The sequence below is a fragment of the Neolamprologus brichardi genome, chromosome 11 (assembly GCF_056152115.1).
Source record: "Neolamprologus brichardi isolate AB-2024 chromosome 11, ASM5615211v1, whole genome shotgun sequence".
NCBI classification, from domain to species: domain Eukaryota; kingdom Metazoa; phylum Chordata; class Actinopteri; order Cichliformes; family Cichlidae; genus Neolamprologus; species Neolamprologus brichardi.
In genome coordinates this window covers 22,050,987-22,068,471 of record NC_142114.1, presented here as the reverse complement: position 1 = coordinate 22,068,471, position 17,485 = coordinate 22,050,987, and the positions used below count along the sequence as shown (strand labels likewise).

The following is a 17,485-nucleotide window of genomic DNA, read 5'->3' as shown; positions in this document are numbered from 1 at the left end:
TTTGATCTTTTCTTAAAGTTTAGCTCTCTGAACTAGAAGACATGAAAGTGGATTTGCTGTCATCTACCGATGTTTGTTTGCTTTCTGAGCAAAAGAATTATTGCATCATTGCTCTGCACTGCTGCGATACAAAAAATAAGAACTTGACGAATATATTTAAATACTAATACAGTGTTTATTTCTGTATTTCTGCCCGTTATATTGGACTATAATTATTGAGGAGCTGATGCACAAATAGAATCTGTTAAAGTCTTGATTTCATAAATGCACTTTCTTATTCATCTGGTTTGTAAAGCCTTAACCTGCAAATTTCAATCAGCAACGACATATGCGTGCAGTGGATTAAAATCCTTCTAAAATGTAGTGGATAAGTCATAAGCTGAAGTTATTCCAATCGAGTAAAACTGCCACAAAAATACAACGGCTACTGAAGCAATTGTGTGAAAGGGATCAACATAACTCCCTTGCTGGATCATTACACTAGTTTGAACGTGCAATAACCTTTTTTAGCCAGAAGGGGAGTGAGCTTCATCTTATAATTAAAATAAAGTCAGACAGCAGTCAGACCAAACACTGTCCCAAAAGTAAAATATTAAAGGGGATGAGTTGGATTTATATATCTTGGAGACATTTTATAATTGGATGCTGAGTCTAATAAACTCGGAATGAACTGTCTGCCTTGTTAAAACGTAAGGGTATTACTCGGGTTGGCAGTGCTGCAGCTTGCTTGTAGAGAATGAGAGATCCAGAGAGAAAGCTGCAGACGCTGTAGCGATAGTTTGTTTATTCCGTCTTTATATCTGTTGAATGGAAAATCACAATGACTCGTGTGCTTCTTAACTAGCTTGGCCTGACAAACACATTTACTCTGTAATACTTGCAGAATGGATATGCTCTGTTTATCATAACCACCCATTAAAATTGATGGCATTTGTCGCATTCTATCAATTTTCAGCAGAGACGCTTGGTTGCCAAGTTAATTTTACATCTGAAGAGTCTGATTTGAGACTCCAATTACTGGAACTTTTGTTGGCTTAAAAATCCTTTTTGTATTTAAATTTGCCGGCATTTAGCTGAAACTCATCCAGAGGAATTAATGGTCAGTCAACAATAAGATAAGCTTGAATTCCCAGATCACCGATATTACAAACAAACAAGAGTTAAGCTCTTCTGTCCAAAGAATCAGTGACGTAAAAGAAACCGAAGGATGATGTGTGTGGAGCAAATGGCAATAGCAGGGAATTGTCTGGACCTTGAGGTAGGTAAAAGGCGTAAAAATAAACTGATCACTTGGATGTAAGAGGAAACTTTCATACAAGTCTTTAAAAAATGTGTCTCCAGTTCCAGCTTTAGAGCCAGGTTACCAAATGCTTAAACATCCATGCTAATGGAGCCAGTTGCAATTGTTACTGGGCAAACTTAGACTAGACATTTCCAGCTGCTTGTGCTCAACTGAACTAAACCTTCACCGGTGAGTATGTATGGTTTCCAAATGGTGAACAATTTAAGGCCAGGGCATCAGACTTAATTTAACCCCCTTTCGATCTAAACTACTCCAGCAAAACCATTTCACCATAACAGTAAAACCTGACGTGTACCTGACCATTTTTTTTGGTTGAATCGCACCATTTAACATTGAATTATAAATTATTCAAGCATATAAAAGGAACCTTGATCCAGATACACAAACCACACAACTTAAAAAGAATCAATTCGGTCACAAAAATACTTTTTTCCCCATTTCCTTTGGTGAATTTATGAAAAAGGACAAAGTTAACACATTTTGACAGGCATAAAATTGCATTGTTGCACTGATTCCAAAAGAGCTATTAGCTGAAAGTTTAGGATTTCTCAGCTTGGTGATAAAATTTGAGTAAACTGGACAAGTGGAGGTCAAAAGAACAAGTGGCATGTCTATAACTTATCTACAGCAGATGAAAAGCAACTGAAAGCCATGTTCTTAAGGGGGGAAATCTATCCAAGTACTGGAGCAATGAATTTGGTGTTGGGGATCTGAAATGTTAAAATTGGGGGAATTGTGATCAGAGAAAAATACCATCAGATTTTCATCCTTCATCTAACACCATCTGAAAAGTGTCTGATTGTCAGCAGCTTCATTTTTCAGCACGGCAGTGATCCCAAACACATTACCAGTGCATCCCGGGATAAAAAAAACACAATGGAATACTGGAATCAGTCATGGATTGGCCTCCCCAGAGCCTGAACCTCAACATTACTTAAACAGTGTGTCATCATATTTACAGAGAATGCAACAAAAAGCAGCCAACATCCAAATAAGAGCTTTGAATGTCCTTCAGGAAACCTTGAGAAGCGAAGACTACTAAAAGACTGACATCTTATTGCAATCTGTCCAAGAGAGTTCAGGCTGTGATGAAGGTATTTATTCCAAATATTCACTTTCAAGCTCAAGAGAACAGTACAGTCCCTTATTTTGACATACATACTGTATTTCCATGTATATTTACACATGTCTCAATAAGGTGTTGCACCAATAAACCAATATAAAGATAGGACACATATGGTTTTGTTTACGTCCGAGTGTTTTTTTCATTTTTGAGCGTGACAGCACGACGATTTCATTTTCCTCATCTTAACTCATCTTCTGCCTGCCAGCTTTCACATCAAATGCAACTTTTCAGTAAAAACGATAAATAAAAATAGTTCAAGTGAAGCTGAATGCAAAATGAAGTACCCGCTGTTTGTGGCTCTGACTTCCCAGGTCATTTTAGCAGTGGATTAAACACACACTTAACTGCCAAATACCAGATATGTAATAGCCCGCCCCGCTGCTGCAACATTTACATGTGGAGTGTGAAATAAGCCTGAAAGCTTTTCAGATGGATTTGTCCAAGTGTTTATTTATTTCTAGTTAAATCACTGTGTCTAATTCGCCTGTCAACTGGGTTCCCGTCATCGAGGAGCCAGTCAAATTGGTCTTGTTTGCATGAGGGCTCTTCTGTTTATTTTCCCCTGATTGCTCTTTAATGCTCGGAGTGGATGCTCTTTACATGGAATGATTTGGTTTGTTTTTAATATTGGACTCACCTGACCCTCTGTCGCATCAAAATGCGCATTCAAAGGGGATACACCTGAGCGTTTTTATGACTGACAGGAAGAGGTAGTCTCGCTGTTAAACGTGAGCGTGCAGTCTGCATGCTTTATGCGAACCTACCAGCAGATGGCGCAATACGCACGTCAAATTACTAAAGTTCCTCTCAAGCGACGCCTTCACTGATCGACTTTTTTCACTTTCCCTGCTGGAATGGTTTGTATGCTGAAAGCACGCTGACATGTTTAATTGGCGTGTTGGGGAGGGAGTCAGGCTTTGTGTGGCCCCATTCCATCAGCTTAATGGTGTGTTTGCTATTGCTTTCCCTCTCATTTACATGGCCCATATACCACATCTAATGTATGGCTAATTGTTGTGTTTAGGCAGTAAAAACCCTGAACCCTCGCACCGATGTGAGCCTCGCAAGCGAATGTTCTGGTTTTTGGGCTGCTGCGCTTTGAAAATATTTTGTTACACAACAAGAAATGTTTTGATTATGAGTGTGGCGGAGAAGGGTCACTCGAGGGCCGCATGCACACAGCAGTTTGCTGTTTGTTTTCTGTATAAAAGGAACAGACAAATATAACTGCAGCAAGGCAATAACGCTGAGCTTATTGTTCCACTGATTCTATTTGTTGTACTGAGTTGTGCTCAGTTTATGACGGGCATGAGATGCGGCATGATAGCTGTTGTACACACAGTGAGCAAAAGTGCATGCAGCGCTGATGGAACATAATTAGATTTGGGTTTTGTTTTTTTATTTAGCTCTGTATTGAAATTGTGCTTAATCTGGGATTTCCCATCATATATATTATATATAATAATTTTCATCCACAGCATTTATTTGCAGATTCAGATAAAGAAGCTCTCTCATGTAGTTAAAATTAGACCCGCTTCAGCAAACTAAATTCAAATCTTACCAAATTTAAATGCAAGCAAGAAAACATGCAAATTTTAGAAATCTTTTATTTAAAACTAAAAATGATGTTGTTTTATTAATAATAAGCTGAATTCGTGTTTTTATACTCAAACACTGGAATTTTCTGAGAAGTCTGGAATTAACCGAGCGTAACATTCAACCATTCAATTAATTTTAAGTAGTAAACAACTGTAATTTGGCATTGTCGTTAAAAAGATTTTTTGTAACTACTTTTCAGTAAAATTGAAAATTCATGAATAACATTATGTTCTAATTTGCTTATATTACTGTGATTGACTGTGGTCCAGCTAGTACCTAAGTGATTGATGATTAGAGTACTTCTTCTACTGCTGCAGTTCCAGAAACTCTGTGTGTAATGAGATGATCCAGAGTTTTTGCTACTGAGGTGCCAGAGTTGCATCTTTTCTGCTTACCCATGATTCTGAAAAGTTTACAGCAGGGTTCATATCTACCCTTTGCTTCCTCAGGCCTTGTATAAGTCTAACATCACGCACAGGGGTCGGCACTCCATCCCCAAAATTGATTTCTGATATTCGTGGCTTAACGTCAAGGATCCTGTCAGGCCATGATTCCCAGTGTCAGTGAATGCTTTGCAGCAGCGCACAGAGAAAAAAATAGCAGGCGGACATGGTGACATTATTAATCCAGACACACTGGCACGCGCTAACACATCTCTGCCTGCTGTTTTGTGTATTGGAATGAGCGGAAAACAGAGATGGACTTTTTCATTGGCATCCTGTTTGATGAATAAAACATCAGGGGTGGGCTAGGACAGAACTGAATGGTTGAATGCAGGAACACTTTAAAGACAGCCAGCTGGTTCTGCATATTTTCTGCATACGTTGTGACAAAACCAGTGTGATTATTTCCAAAATCCCAATTCTCTGTGACTAAACTAGCCTTTTCTTTGAGCGTGAGATACTTCCTTACTGTACATCTTTCTATCTCTGTCATCGTTATCCAAGCCGATTTAGAGCTAAAAAGAGGGCACGAAATCACGGCGTCTTCTCCCTAATGCCTTCTGTTTGGGGAAAGGCTTCCCAACTGATAAACAGTGATTCAGCCTGATAACAAAGCCGAGCAAAGGGAGGCATTCCTATTAACCACATCCAAACAACATCACGTGCAACCCCCAGATTTCCCTCACCGGGCTTTTAAATAATATTTGTACATAAAGGATCAGTGTGTTGAGCTCTGAGCTGATGTGGATGCTGTTGGAGTGTTTGTGCGGCACCAAGGGCTGCATAAGGAACAGTGAAAAGCCACCAAAGAAAAACAAAACCAACACATTTCAACCTGGAAATAAAAACAAAACACCATCCAGACAACAGCAGTTGGTTTCAGAGGTGAGAGGGAATGCAAACTATACAAGAAATGGCCTTTGTGGGAGCCATTTGCTTGTATAAACCATTTATTGTTGTTGAAAAATGCCTATGCTCAGGTTTCACCCTTGCCTGTTGGTAGTAGCGGGACTGTATTGCCTCACCCATCTATCCTAGTGATAAACTAGGCTGTCACTGCCCAGAGCGGCTTCATGCAAGCTCAATGACTGGATTCATGTATAACCTGGCCTCCTGAGAAACCCTGACTTGATGTGTCTATTAAGTTGTTTTAAAAAGGTGGCGGTTTATTTTTTGGGACTCAACCTGAACGTGGTGATAGTTTGCTCGTGCTAAAAAGCAAAGATCATTCTTTACTAGACAGTCACTTCCCTTGGGATTTTACCTACGGCATATCCACCTTTTAACCGTTTTATCTTAAAACATATAATTTAACTAGTAAATGATAGATAATACAAACTGGGCATCGTAACTTTACAGCACAGCTGTTGTTAGATTTCCAGATATTCCATTGCCTAACAAAGAGTGATAAAAAGATTCAAGCCTCATTATGCACAAACGCTGAGCCATCATAAAGCCCCCGCCTTTGACGACAAACTGTCCTTTTGTCAGTGATGAAGGCCACAAAACGCTTCATAGATTTACCTACTCTCTGAGGAAATGGTCCTGGATCAAAAACTAAAAAGGATAATTCAACAGTTCTCTTTTTTCTGTTCTTTAGATTACAGAGGATCAGCATTCGGACTCAATTAGGCTCTGGTGAAAGATGGCTTAAAAGAGAAAACATGGGGTCAAATGCACGACAGATGACCTTGAAATGAGGTCATCGCTCTATATGCATCTGACAATGACAACAAAAGAGTCTGTGGGAGGTTCTAATAATGAACTGGGAAAAGTTTTGGGAGGAAATATTGAAAAGATCTAGTCTTATTAATCTAACAACAGAGGAAGAAGCAGATGGAAAACCACAGGAAGAGCTGTGGTGCACCAGAGGTCATCAGATGTCACACGCAATGCCAAGAATATCAGCGACACCTACTGCCACCATTAAATCCATTGATTTAACGAATATCCAGAGGCGACTTTTGGACAGCAAAATGAAAACAACCTCCCTGGAGGCCTTTTGTGGGTCATAAGTGGCGTCCTTAATTGATTTTCAGACCAATATTGAAACCGATCAGGCCTTTGTTTTCTCATTTCTGCTTTCAGCGGCATTAGCCCAATAGTGCTGCGCAGGCTCTTCAGTAATGGTCGACTCATTCGCCCATCTATCTTATTTAAAGCTGAGAAAACTCTGTGCTTACAGTTCAGCTTTTAATTTGCTTATGTGAACATAATTTAAGTACGCTTTTTAAACTTTGTTCAAAAGCACACCCGAGTCAAAGCGTTAAATTTGAACTCGCTTCAACTAAGAATCCATCTAAGTTAAACCCTCCTCACTGCCTTTTATTTGAGCTTTTAAACACACTGCGCTGATGCCTTCTCCTGCATGGATCTGTTGATGTACACACTGAAAGCTCCAAAAAAAAGCTATGAAAAAGATTGGTTCACTAAGCTGGAAATCATTGATCTTAATTATTATGTGCAAATACACAAAATTCCATATTTAACCAAAATTATTGGGCTATTTGTAATAAATTGTATTCTCTAAGTAACAGGATGAGCTGACAAGAGTACAGAAGTGCTTTAGAGAAAGCTGAATCAGGGTCAGGTTTTGCAGCAGCACAGATACATTAGAGGGAATGAAAAAAAACTAAACAAAACCAGCATGAGGACAAAAATGTATTGCAATCTATAGGCCCCGTGTGGTCAGATATGAATATCTGACAATATATGATAGTCATCAATCATCAAATGGTATAGATTTCAAGTTGGAGAGCGAAATTAACCAACTAAAAGAAGGCAATCGTGAAAATCCGTATAGGTGTTTTGAGAATACATACAGCTGTTTTGATGACCTGTCCTGCTGACACTGCACTGCTGCACAATAGTTTAAACTAGTTACTACACATACTGTGACATGTTTTGCAAGATTTCAGAAAAAATATGAGCTAGTTATAGACGTAAAAAAAGTTATTTATAGGGAACAGATAACAGATAACAGATAACTTATCCTGAAGAAAATAATATATCCGAATGGATAGTTGACTGTTATCCATCCAGTAGATAATAGATCCATTTGGACTGGGCTCAAATAAAGGGTTCAAAACGTCAAAGAAGATGCGTCAAGTCCTGCTGTCAAAGAGCTGGACGCCAGAAATTCATTAAAATCATCTTTTGCAACCAGCTAACATGATTTTATTATTATTTTTTTAAACTCTGGATAGAAAAAAAATTGTGATCAATTGAAACAAATCTTTTCAAATCCGGGGTAAGTGCTGTCAAAACAAATGAACTTGGGACCCTAATTAAGACTCAATAACAAATCCTCCTGTGGATAAAGGATAAATTCTGAGGAAGGTGTTGAGTAAAAATAACTCATCAGGTGGAGGGTTTCAGGTTTCATTCATGGACAATGAAAACAAATTTGAACAAAAAAATAATAATCGTATCTTCCAACATGCACAGAGCCCACTGAGTAATCACTGACCCTCTCTTGTTTTGTGGGTGTGTGTGTGTCCTTCTTAATTGCTGTTGATATCTGCTGCAGATATATCCATCCTCTTCAGCTTTTCAAGGATTTCCTCGTGGGCGTGTGTGTGTGTGTTGGTGTGCATGTGTGTGTGGATGCTTTCCTAACGTACAGGGCCACACAGACCCCTCTCCCTTTGTCCAAACGGCTTAACTGTGTTTTGATAAGCTGTTGTGAATTTCCATCAAGAAATCCGACCAGCCCACTGGATTGTCGAGCAGCGGACCGTTTCCCCCTCCTCCTCCTGCCTGCACTATATGTTACATTTCCAGCTCTCTCCTCTCGCTTTTTTTACGCAAGCGTGGACGTCCACGGCACGGCGACACAAGTGCGCACCACAAGCGAGGGAGAGCGAGAGCTAGGCACAGGCTCGGCGGGCGGACGTTGGCCGGGTATTGGAGAGACGACGCGGCGGGGGTGTCTGTCTTTGTTGGGAACCGGAGGACTGGACGGTGGATTTGTTTATTCTCCGGATTTTGGATCGTGGGGGGGCTAGGATAACTTCGCACGGGACAAAACCCGCCTTCTTTCATGTCATCCGGCGATTTGTTTCGCCCGGCGTGTTGACGCCAGTGAGAGGGGGGAAGAAGAAGAGGGGAAAACGGGAGCACGGAGGAGCGCATCTGACAGACGAGCGGCAGGAATACACACGCGTTCCCGTGCACCAGCTGCACCAGCACAGACGCTAACGACATCGGCTCGTGATTCTGAAACGTGTTTTAAGGAGCTTGTGATGCGGCAACGTGGGTCGGTGTGAGCGGGGACGAGGGAACGATGCTGTGCCGTTCGGTCGAGGCTGTGCACCGTAGGGCAGCGTGTTATTGATGATCTGCACGGCGTGGAAAAATGCATCGAGTCGCAACTTTGTTCAGGGGTCTGACACACAATCATCTCCTTTAAAAGTGCATTTATACGTTCCCATGGCGTGCGCTGTTTCCACTGAATATAGCTTAGTGTTTCAGTGAACGCCTGTTCCATTTGTTCATCATCCCGGAAGCCCTGTGCTGTTTATGCTTTTAATTTTTTTAGACCCCGCATCCTGCAGTGTGTTGATGCCGGCGGGTTGCGTTATATAGATGAAAATCTTCAGATTCGTGTTGCCAAATGATTGGTAGGCTGAATTGTGAATGTGGGCAGGCCTAACCTTCGCTTTATGCAGATCAAATCGATAGCGAGATAAAGACTGCTCTGGCAAGCTCTTTATGCCACTCTGCAAGTGTCACGGGGGGTGTGTTTGGAGTCCCGCATTTTGAGTTTTTACGCAAGCCTCGGGGCAGCAGGGAAGCTGCTCAGTGGAGTGGAAACTGTCAAAACACTGTCTCGGCTGTAAGGCAACGTCTCAAGAAAACTTTCAATGGTTTTCCGAAAGTTGCCCGGTGTCTCGGCATCGGGCATGGGTCTGCGCCTGTCCCAGAAATTCATGTTTCTGCTCTTTCTCTCGGGTTTGGTAACACTGTGTTTTGGGGCCCTCTTCTTTTTGCCCGACTCTGTCCGACTAAAACGCATTTTTCTGTCCAAGACAGAGATCCAGCCAGTCACCGTTGGCTCCGGCTCAGAGAACGATGTCAGGGAGCACTTAAAAAGACCCAAAGACCAGGGCATGACCTCGGCTAAAGGAGAGGCTGGCATCAAGCTGAAAAGTCAGAGCCGCAAACCCCCAGTCTCTTACGAGGCGACCGAGGTCCGGCTCGCCGGGGGCAAAGCGCAGGAGGATCTGAACCTCTCCAGGTCTAAGACAGAGTCCGCGTCAGAGAAAGTGACATCCTCTAACCACGGTGCCAACTCGGATACTTTTAGTTACAAGAAGTTCAGAAGGTGCTTGTTCAAACCCCCGCTGGGAAGAGACAGCGGCAGACCGGCCGACCCGCAGACCAACGAGCGCCGGGAGAAAGTCAAAGAGGTAAGGAAGCCACTGTGACATCAAGTTCAATGTTCCTGCAAGAGGTGGATGACTGGCACGTGATAGGCACAAGTGCAACATAGGCTGTGTTGAGATATGAGAAGTAAACCTAACGGAAAAAAACAAAGCAATAAATTTAGGGGGGAAATCGAGGCCAGATATAATCCAAGATAACGCCTAATCTATCAGATAGACCGAACAGGCTGCAAGCAATACTTTTGTGTTTATGTGGCTTTATCTGGTTTTAATGTTGATTTTGAATGGGAGCTTTTTCATGCTGTCAAAACACAACAGACTAACACAGCAGATACATGGCAGTCTGCTTTTACGTGGAAAAACCAGGCGTTCACTCTCGAAAGAAGTAATTATATTTACAATGTTTAATCTGACTTGCCTGAATTTGGCTCGCAATACAGGCAATCTCTATAGAAGCAGTGTGGCTGTTGTTTATTGGGCTGCTGTCCAGCAGCCAAAATAAAGCCCTTTTCAGTCGTATTATTTGTCTAAATTTACCCACCGCCTTTGACTATCGTAGTTTAATTCCTGCTGGAGTTCTATTAATAAAGACAGAAAGCGGTTTCCGGACTAATGATGGACTTAATGGTCTCCCGTGTGCGCACAAAACTAGAATAGCAGGGGAACATAGCATCTTTTTTGAAATATATTAAACAATTATTTCATTTGCCCATGTGACAGTCCTTAAATTAGCTGTGGCACCTCTGTATCTGCCTCACACAATCGCCTGCAAATGATAGGAGTGCGTGCAGCTTCTCTTTGGCCAGGAGCTGTGTGCCAGCCTTTGTTGAGCCCTATGGGTCCAATAAGGGCTCCAGAGTGGGAGCGTCTGAGGATTCACACATCTGTACCCACTCAAGGCAAGTGAGGCTGGCGATGAGGAGGAAGAGTAGTAGGAGTGGGAAGGTGGGGTGTGTTGGGAGTAATCGCTGGCCAGAGTGTTACAGATGGGTTTCAGCCTCGGTATGTGACACTCATAAGTCCTGTTGTCACTCTCGCTTCCAGCTCGGTGTCACCCTCGCACGCTGCTCACATGCCTTTCATACCCAGAGGTGATGTGCTCCATAATGACTGAGGCGTCAGAGAACGGAGGGTGATTTGCCCCCATGCACTGAGCTCTCACTGACTCATAGCTCCTCCTTTTTGATGCTCTCTCAAGTGAATGTCGGTGTGACTTTGCTTGCCTGGTGCGTTCAGCTGAGCTCTGCAAAATTCACGCCACGGGGTCGGAATCGTCGGAGGAAAAGTTATCTTCCACCACGCCTTCCACGCCCACTTATTGTTGTGGAATATTCATCTTGTTTCCGATAAACCGAGACGTTTATCAAAGTGCTGAAGAGTAGACGTCAGCCGTGCTCACTTGCATTGTATGCTTTCAGGTCTGCGTGCTTGGCCAAATTTATGTTTTTGCTATTTGCTGTTGTTGTTGCTGCAGTTTCCATCATCTCAAGCCTGCTGGCAGTGCTGCAAACAGCTTCTTTTTTTGTTTTGTTTGCTCTTGCTTAGTTTTTGGTTGTGTTTTTTCCCCCTGGAGGCTCACATACACCCTGCCAACACAGGCTGACACATTGTGAACCTGTGTCCAGGTTCACAGATGCAAAATCAAAAAGCAACTGTAACAATAAAACTGACACGTTTTGATGCTTTCTCTCTCTCTCTCTCTCTCTCTTTTTTTGTATTTCTGTGAAGCTGGATCTGTCATTCAGAATACATGTTTGCTTTTTGTTTGCTGCCAGTCGTCTAAACTCACAATGTGGTCTACATCCCTGCAAAAGCACTCCCTTTTTTCACTGTAATGGAATGCAGAGAGAGGGTATCCCCCTCCCAAAGCTAACAAAAAGGCTCTGGTCCAGCCCACTGAGTGCCTCAATGCCCAAACTGTGAATGGGCATCGTTTTTCTTAAATGCCAACAACTAGAAAGCAGACTCCCCACCTTCTTCCACTGTGTGTATGCGTCCACTGGCAAAGAGAGGGTGAATCGAGGGACAATGGCTGCCTGATCACACATTACAAATGTTTAAAGGCAGCCCAACCCTGGAGCAGGCCCTCAGGATAAACTGCCAAAGTGCTATAAGTGTTTCAGAAACAAACTCTGGGACAAGTTCGCTCTCCACCAAAAGTCTTGAGCAGGATAAAGATAAGGGTTATTTTCATACAGCCTCCTATTTGTAATTCTGTGACGTTATGGCTCACTGAGTCGCCTGCATGCCTATACTTCTGCCTCATTGGCTCTGGCATAAGAAGTCGGATTGCAGAGATCGCACCACAAAAATGCGTGCCTGGAGTAACAGGAGGGGTTTCCTTTTCTGCATGCGCATTTCGTTGCTGATGTCCTTTACATTCAGTAAGGTGAGAACTTGGAGTGCAGTAATCCAGATCCAGAGCACAGCCAAACAAACACAACTGCAGAGCAAAGGAGATGTCAGGGAGTGATGGGAGCTCTGAGACACATCCAGACTGAAGCCTCTGCATCGTGTGATTGTCTCCATGACATCACATACATTTAAAAAAAAGAAAAAGAAAAGAAAAGAAGAAGAAGCAAAGTTTGCATTAAGAGGTGGTGTCTGTGAAGCCTGTGATGTGCTCTCTTCTCTGTCACCTGAATGTTTAGCAGAGATGTGCTGGTACAGGAAAATGAAGCTCTTTGCTTGTGTAAAGCAGAATGTGATGTGGCCTCTAACATAAGATGTGTGTGAATGGAGGAGATGGAGTTGACAGCTTTGAGTACTGCAGTGAAAGGACAGAGCCACTGCAGCCTCTTGTGGCAGAGCCTCCTCTAGTGGAGCAATAAAACTCTTCAGGGCTGCTGTGTGTATATGTGTGTGTGCGCACACTAGTTTGTCAAGTGCTTGGGGACAAATCAGAAGTTTGACAGTTTCAGTTTTGTTGTCACTGTGCTTATTCATCCAGGCCCGAGCCCACCTGCATCACAACAATGAAATGAGGTACATCTGTTCTGTTGTGAGACAAGTCTATTTATTGGTCAGCTGGCTGTGTGTGCGTGCCTGCGTCCAATTCGCAATAATGAGCAGTATGCTAGAGAAGTGGAAAGCCCCCTTTTTTGTGTATTTGAACAAAAAAGAAATAAAGTGAGACAGTTTTTAAAGTACAAAGTGAGTAAAATGACAGCAAAAAGTACAGAGCAGCGATAAGACTGTTTAGTTATGTAAACCACCTTCAGTTAGTCTGTCAGCGAGGTGAACAAACAAACGGCAGCATCACAGACCTCATCTGCTTACTTCAGCTTCCAGATGAGTAAACAGCTGCAGGGAAAATTGCTTTATTTCTAGCAGAATTTACCAGAAGACATTAAAAATTCCCAAGGTACTAGTTTCAAAAAAGAGAAACCGAATGATATCATGTAAAAGTGAACTGAAACGGCATCAGCTGCAAAACTGAAATCTCCTGCCATATTTTTAGATACATTAACGGTTTTATTTGTCCTTCAGACAACACAGTGGTACTTTAAAGTAAAGTGTAAGTTTCAGTCTTCTTTAAGAGTATAATTGTGTGGGGGGGGGAAACCAAAATCTGAACCGCTGTATGACACAAACATGAGCACACTCACACAAAACCAACACAAAGCCTCACAAATAGGTGAGCTTGTAGCTGGACCTGAAATCCCCTTATAGCCGTAATGACCAGTGAGCTGGGTGACTGTCTGAATAAAACGCTGCCGTTAAGCTGGCGCCTCCTGGCTGGCTCCGAGCGCTGTGACCTCCCTCCGCCCCTCATTCCCCTGCTGTCTTCTGCTCTGAATCAGGTGTGCCAAACAACCTCCAGTCTGAGCCAGGAAAATGGCTGCCTGCTGAGAGAGAAGAAAGAAACGGAAGACGAACAAAGTCTTAAGAAAAGGCTTACACTCTGCTAGTGTTCCCACAGAGCTGGAACATTTGTGCTTTTCTTCTCCTCTGCGGATGCTGTGCAAATGTCAGCGCCTGGAGTTTGGAATGTGAGCCCATCGTTGTCTTTGGTCTGGTTATGTGGGGAGAGAGCCGCTCGGCCCGCTGGATATTGATATATTGTGCAAGTCAGTGGCGGCTGAGGCAGATATTATAAACCCGTCGGTGTTGCTGAGCACCGATTCCGGCCTCCTCCGCCACACAAGAAGTAATCGACCCTTTCATCTATGATCTGAAACTTGAGTTTGTGCTAAATTAGAATTTTTTTTTTTTAGTGGGTTTTATTCTGGGCTACTTAGCACTACCTGGGCAATGTCACCGGTTAATGCAGTGAGACAACACCAAAGCCTGGCAAGCAAAGCGATCCATTATTTACCTAATCTCCATAAATAGAATCTGTATGTGAATATGCAGAATCTGTTGGGATGGGATTTGTGGCGCTGGCTACCTGGTCACTTTTTTTCCTTTTAAATAACCAGCACTGGTTAAACAATGAAGTCAGGAAGTCTTGGACAGATCTTTGATGGCTACATTGGAACATTTTGGAACAAAAATATTAGATGTCATACTGGAGAAAGACACAACATTTCTGGTTGTGAATCAATCTAGGGAACCTGAAACTGCATCTGGGCTTGTATTCCACCCACTTGTCTATCAAGGCATTTTTGCTCACTTACAAGCAGTCAATATGGTTGTGACTCATTATTCTTATATGTTTGTCACTTTTCAGCTCACTGCTGGATATACTGAAAGTCTCCTGCTGTTGTTTCATAGAAGATTGTTGCAAAGTCACCAATGTGTTGGCGGTGTTAAACTAAATTGAGATCATGTGACGTAACCTTGCGTTGCAAAAGCTTCAGCGAAAAACAATACACTCAGTTATAGTAGTGAGATGACATTTGCAGAGTGTTTATAGAGGAACATTAAATATCTAAGCTGCTGATTATTTAAACTGCACACTGAGTCTGATTAGATGAAAACTCAAAGTATCACAGAACGGCACCTATTACTCAATGACCAAGCAAACGCAGATATTTGCACGATGCCGGTTGTAGTTGTGAATGCATGGCCACTTTCCACTAAACGTTCAAAGCGGGTTTTTGGTATTTTAATAATTTACAAACATAAATACTTTTCTTTGCCTTTGTTTTGCATCAATGTACAATTTGTCATCCCCGTGCATTGTACACAAATAAAATGTACAATGCACGGGTAATCAAGCATTACTAGCATATGCTTGATTATGCTAGTAATCAAGCATACGTTTTTAAATATGATGCTTGATGTCTAAGGGAGAAAATGTCAGCTATTCTGCATCTTCTACCAATGTGATGCAGCGATGATTCGTTTCTTTTATTGCAGTTGCTTTCCTTGTGTAGCCTTAAGTGGACTAAATAATGAGTCGCCTGCAGGGACACAACTTAAAACAGTTTTGGACAGTTGGGCATTAAATCCACAGCTGATGACCTTAAAGGTCAACCTATCTTTGTCTAGGAAACGTGTGCTCTGCAGGAAAACCAATGATTGTAGAAAACACATACATATATATACAGTCATTGGGAATAACGGTGAGATAGAGAAACGTCAGGGAAAAATTTCCCCCATCAGAGCCACCAGAGTTGCTTTTTTCTGTAGGTGATAAAAGCTGATTTCACTACACGGCACCAGGTCTTTCCCCAGGCAATCACTGCAGGAAGTAAGTGATCAGGTGAAATGGAGAGTGGAAAAGGAAGGATGCATGTAAAAAGAGGGAGATGTTAGCTTCCATCCTTTTGCATTCATGGCAGTTTTCTTCCTGGATTTCCTTTGTGGTGAGGGCACTAGCTTCAGGGAAAGTTTCTCTGTTTAGGCATGCTTTTCAAGAGGTGTGTGTGTCTCTGTGTGCGAGTGCGCTTGTGTGTACGTACATATCTCTCGTGCAGGGCATTCAAACGAAACGCTTTGTAGATGGCTAAGATGTGCAGATGGGCCGCTTTGTACAAGTATATTTGTTTATTTTCGCGTCTGCTTTTCCATGCACTGCGTGTCTTTGAGTGTGTGTTGGTTTAGATTACAACAGGAAGTGGAGGATTATTTGACAAGGGAGGGGTTAAAAAGTCCACATGTTCATCCAGAATTTTATGATAGTGCAGTTTAGGTGTGGTATTTTTACAGCATTTTGTGTGTGTGGTTGTGCGACAGCTCGGTTCTGTCCATTTTAAAATGTTTTTCAGTTGAAATCGCACACAGCTATTAGACTTTCCTGATAATGTGGCCTGGTCAACAGTTTGCAGATGTTTTCACTTGTTACAGAGCGAAAATCCAGCTGTTATCCCCCCAACCGTCTTGTCGTTTGTCCCTGTCCATATTTGCACAAGCTTTTACATTTTATCTGCCTGTCTGTTTGCTGTTCAAAGTCCTTCTGGCAATGTTTACTATAGCCCACAGGTATTACATCAGTTACCAGAAAAACTAGACTGTCATGACTTAAGGTCGGGACCACTTTATGCCGCACTTAGACTCCGTACTCAAACAGCGGAGCTGTGCTCTTGTCAGCAGTCGTGTGTCTTTCTTATAAGTAAATTTCCACTTTACTCAGATTTTGTTACACGGTCCAAAAACCTTTTTTAAACCATCGCCCGTTCCATTGCTGTGATGTTGCAATAAGTTCCATGGAAGCTCGTTTATCCTGAGTTCACAGCGTTGCTGACATAATGAGGTCATAGTGTGTATATATCTTAATCCTGGCTTCTGAAGGCCTGTGATTACAGCAGAGAAACACTTTTTTTTCCTGACTGGATGCTCCATGGTGTTCCCTCCTGGGCCAGTAGGTTTTTGATAAGGCCAAAACTTCCCAGTTTCTAGCTACAGAAGTTATATATCATGTTGTATATCATGATCATACATCATAGTGTCACACCACTTTTAGGCTTAAATAAATAAGAGCGTATAATCATGTTTTCCCAACCATTATCTGCACTCTTTGACTGCTCTGGCAGACATTATTAGCTCCATAATAACAACAAAGGATGACAGAAGCAGCCTTTGTGACTGTTGCTATTTCTGTGAATGTATGTGGACTGCCGTCTTCTTTCAAAAGCACTCCCTCGTGGCAAAAATCTTCTTGTTGCACACATGCTTTCAGCCTCCTTGAGTTTTGGCCATTGTATGATGCCTGGCTCTGCATGTGTGTGTGTGTGTGCTCGCTACAGATGAAGAAAATTGCAAACATGAAGGGTCCAGGCCTTGGCCTTGTTTGCTGCAGACTCTGCGTGATGTCCTTTGCTAGGTGCCGGATGAAATTGGCCCCACTGCTTCTAACCCCCACGTTCCCTCTTTGGCCTTGCTGCTCAGGCAGATCCAACAAATGGGAAAGAAGGAGTGGGGAAGAGTGGCCTAGATGTAACCAGCAGACTCTTTGAGCCCCCAGCTGAGTTCCAGTCTCTTGCCTTTATGCCTGCCTAATTGGTCAGAAACAACATGGATGGCTATGTTCACAGGGTATAGACATTAAGGACCTGGCTTACCCTCATATGTCGTCCTTATCTCGTCTGTCTTTGTCGTCTGTGTACTTGTGATTTTATTTCGTTTTAGAAAGCGTTGTCACTGACTGTGTTCTTCCTCCTTGCATCTCGGCTATGTGTGTCCTCGGGCATGTTTACTGCCAGAGCTCTGCCAACCATCCCCTTCTCTGCATCACCAGAGA

At 42.5% G+C, this 17,485-nt stretch overlaps 1 protein-coding gene across 2 annotated transcripts in view; it reads left to right on the top strand.

Moving 5' to 3' along the window:
• The first annotated feature begins 8,250 nt into the window (after positions 1-8,250).
• The window catches only part of LOC102787069 (mannosyl-oligosaccharide 1,2-alpha-mannosidase IA), a 192,029-nt gene continuing 182,794 nt past the window's right edge, over positions 8,251-17,485 (top strand). The window contains exon 1 of one of the 2 annotated variants that reach the window (XM_087848343.1): positions 8,251-9,882. In XM_087848343.1, the coding sequence (XP_087704469.1) occupies positions 9,337-9,882 (546 nt within the window). In that variant the 5' untranslated portion in view covers positions 8,251-9,336. The remainder of the gene's footprint in view (positions 9,883-17,485) is intronic. The other variant, XM_087848344.1, reaches the window with a different exon arrangement.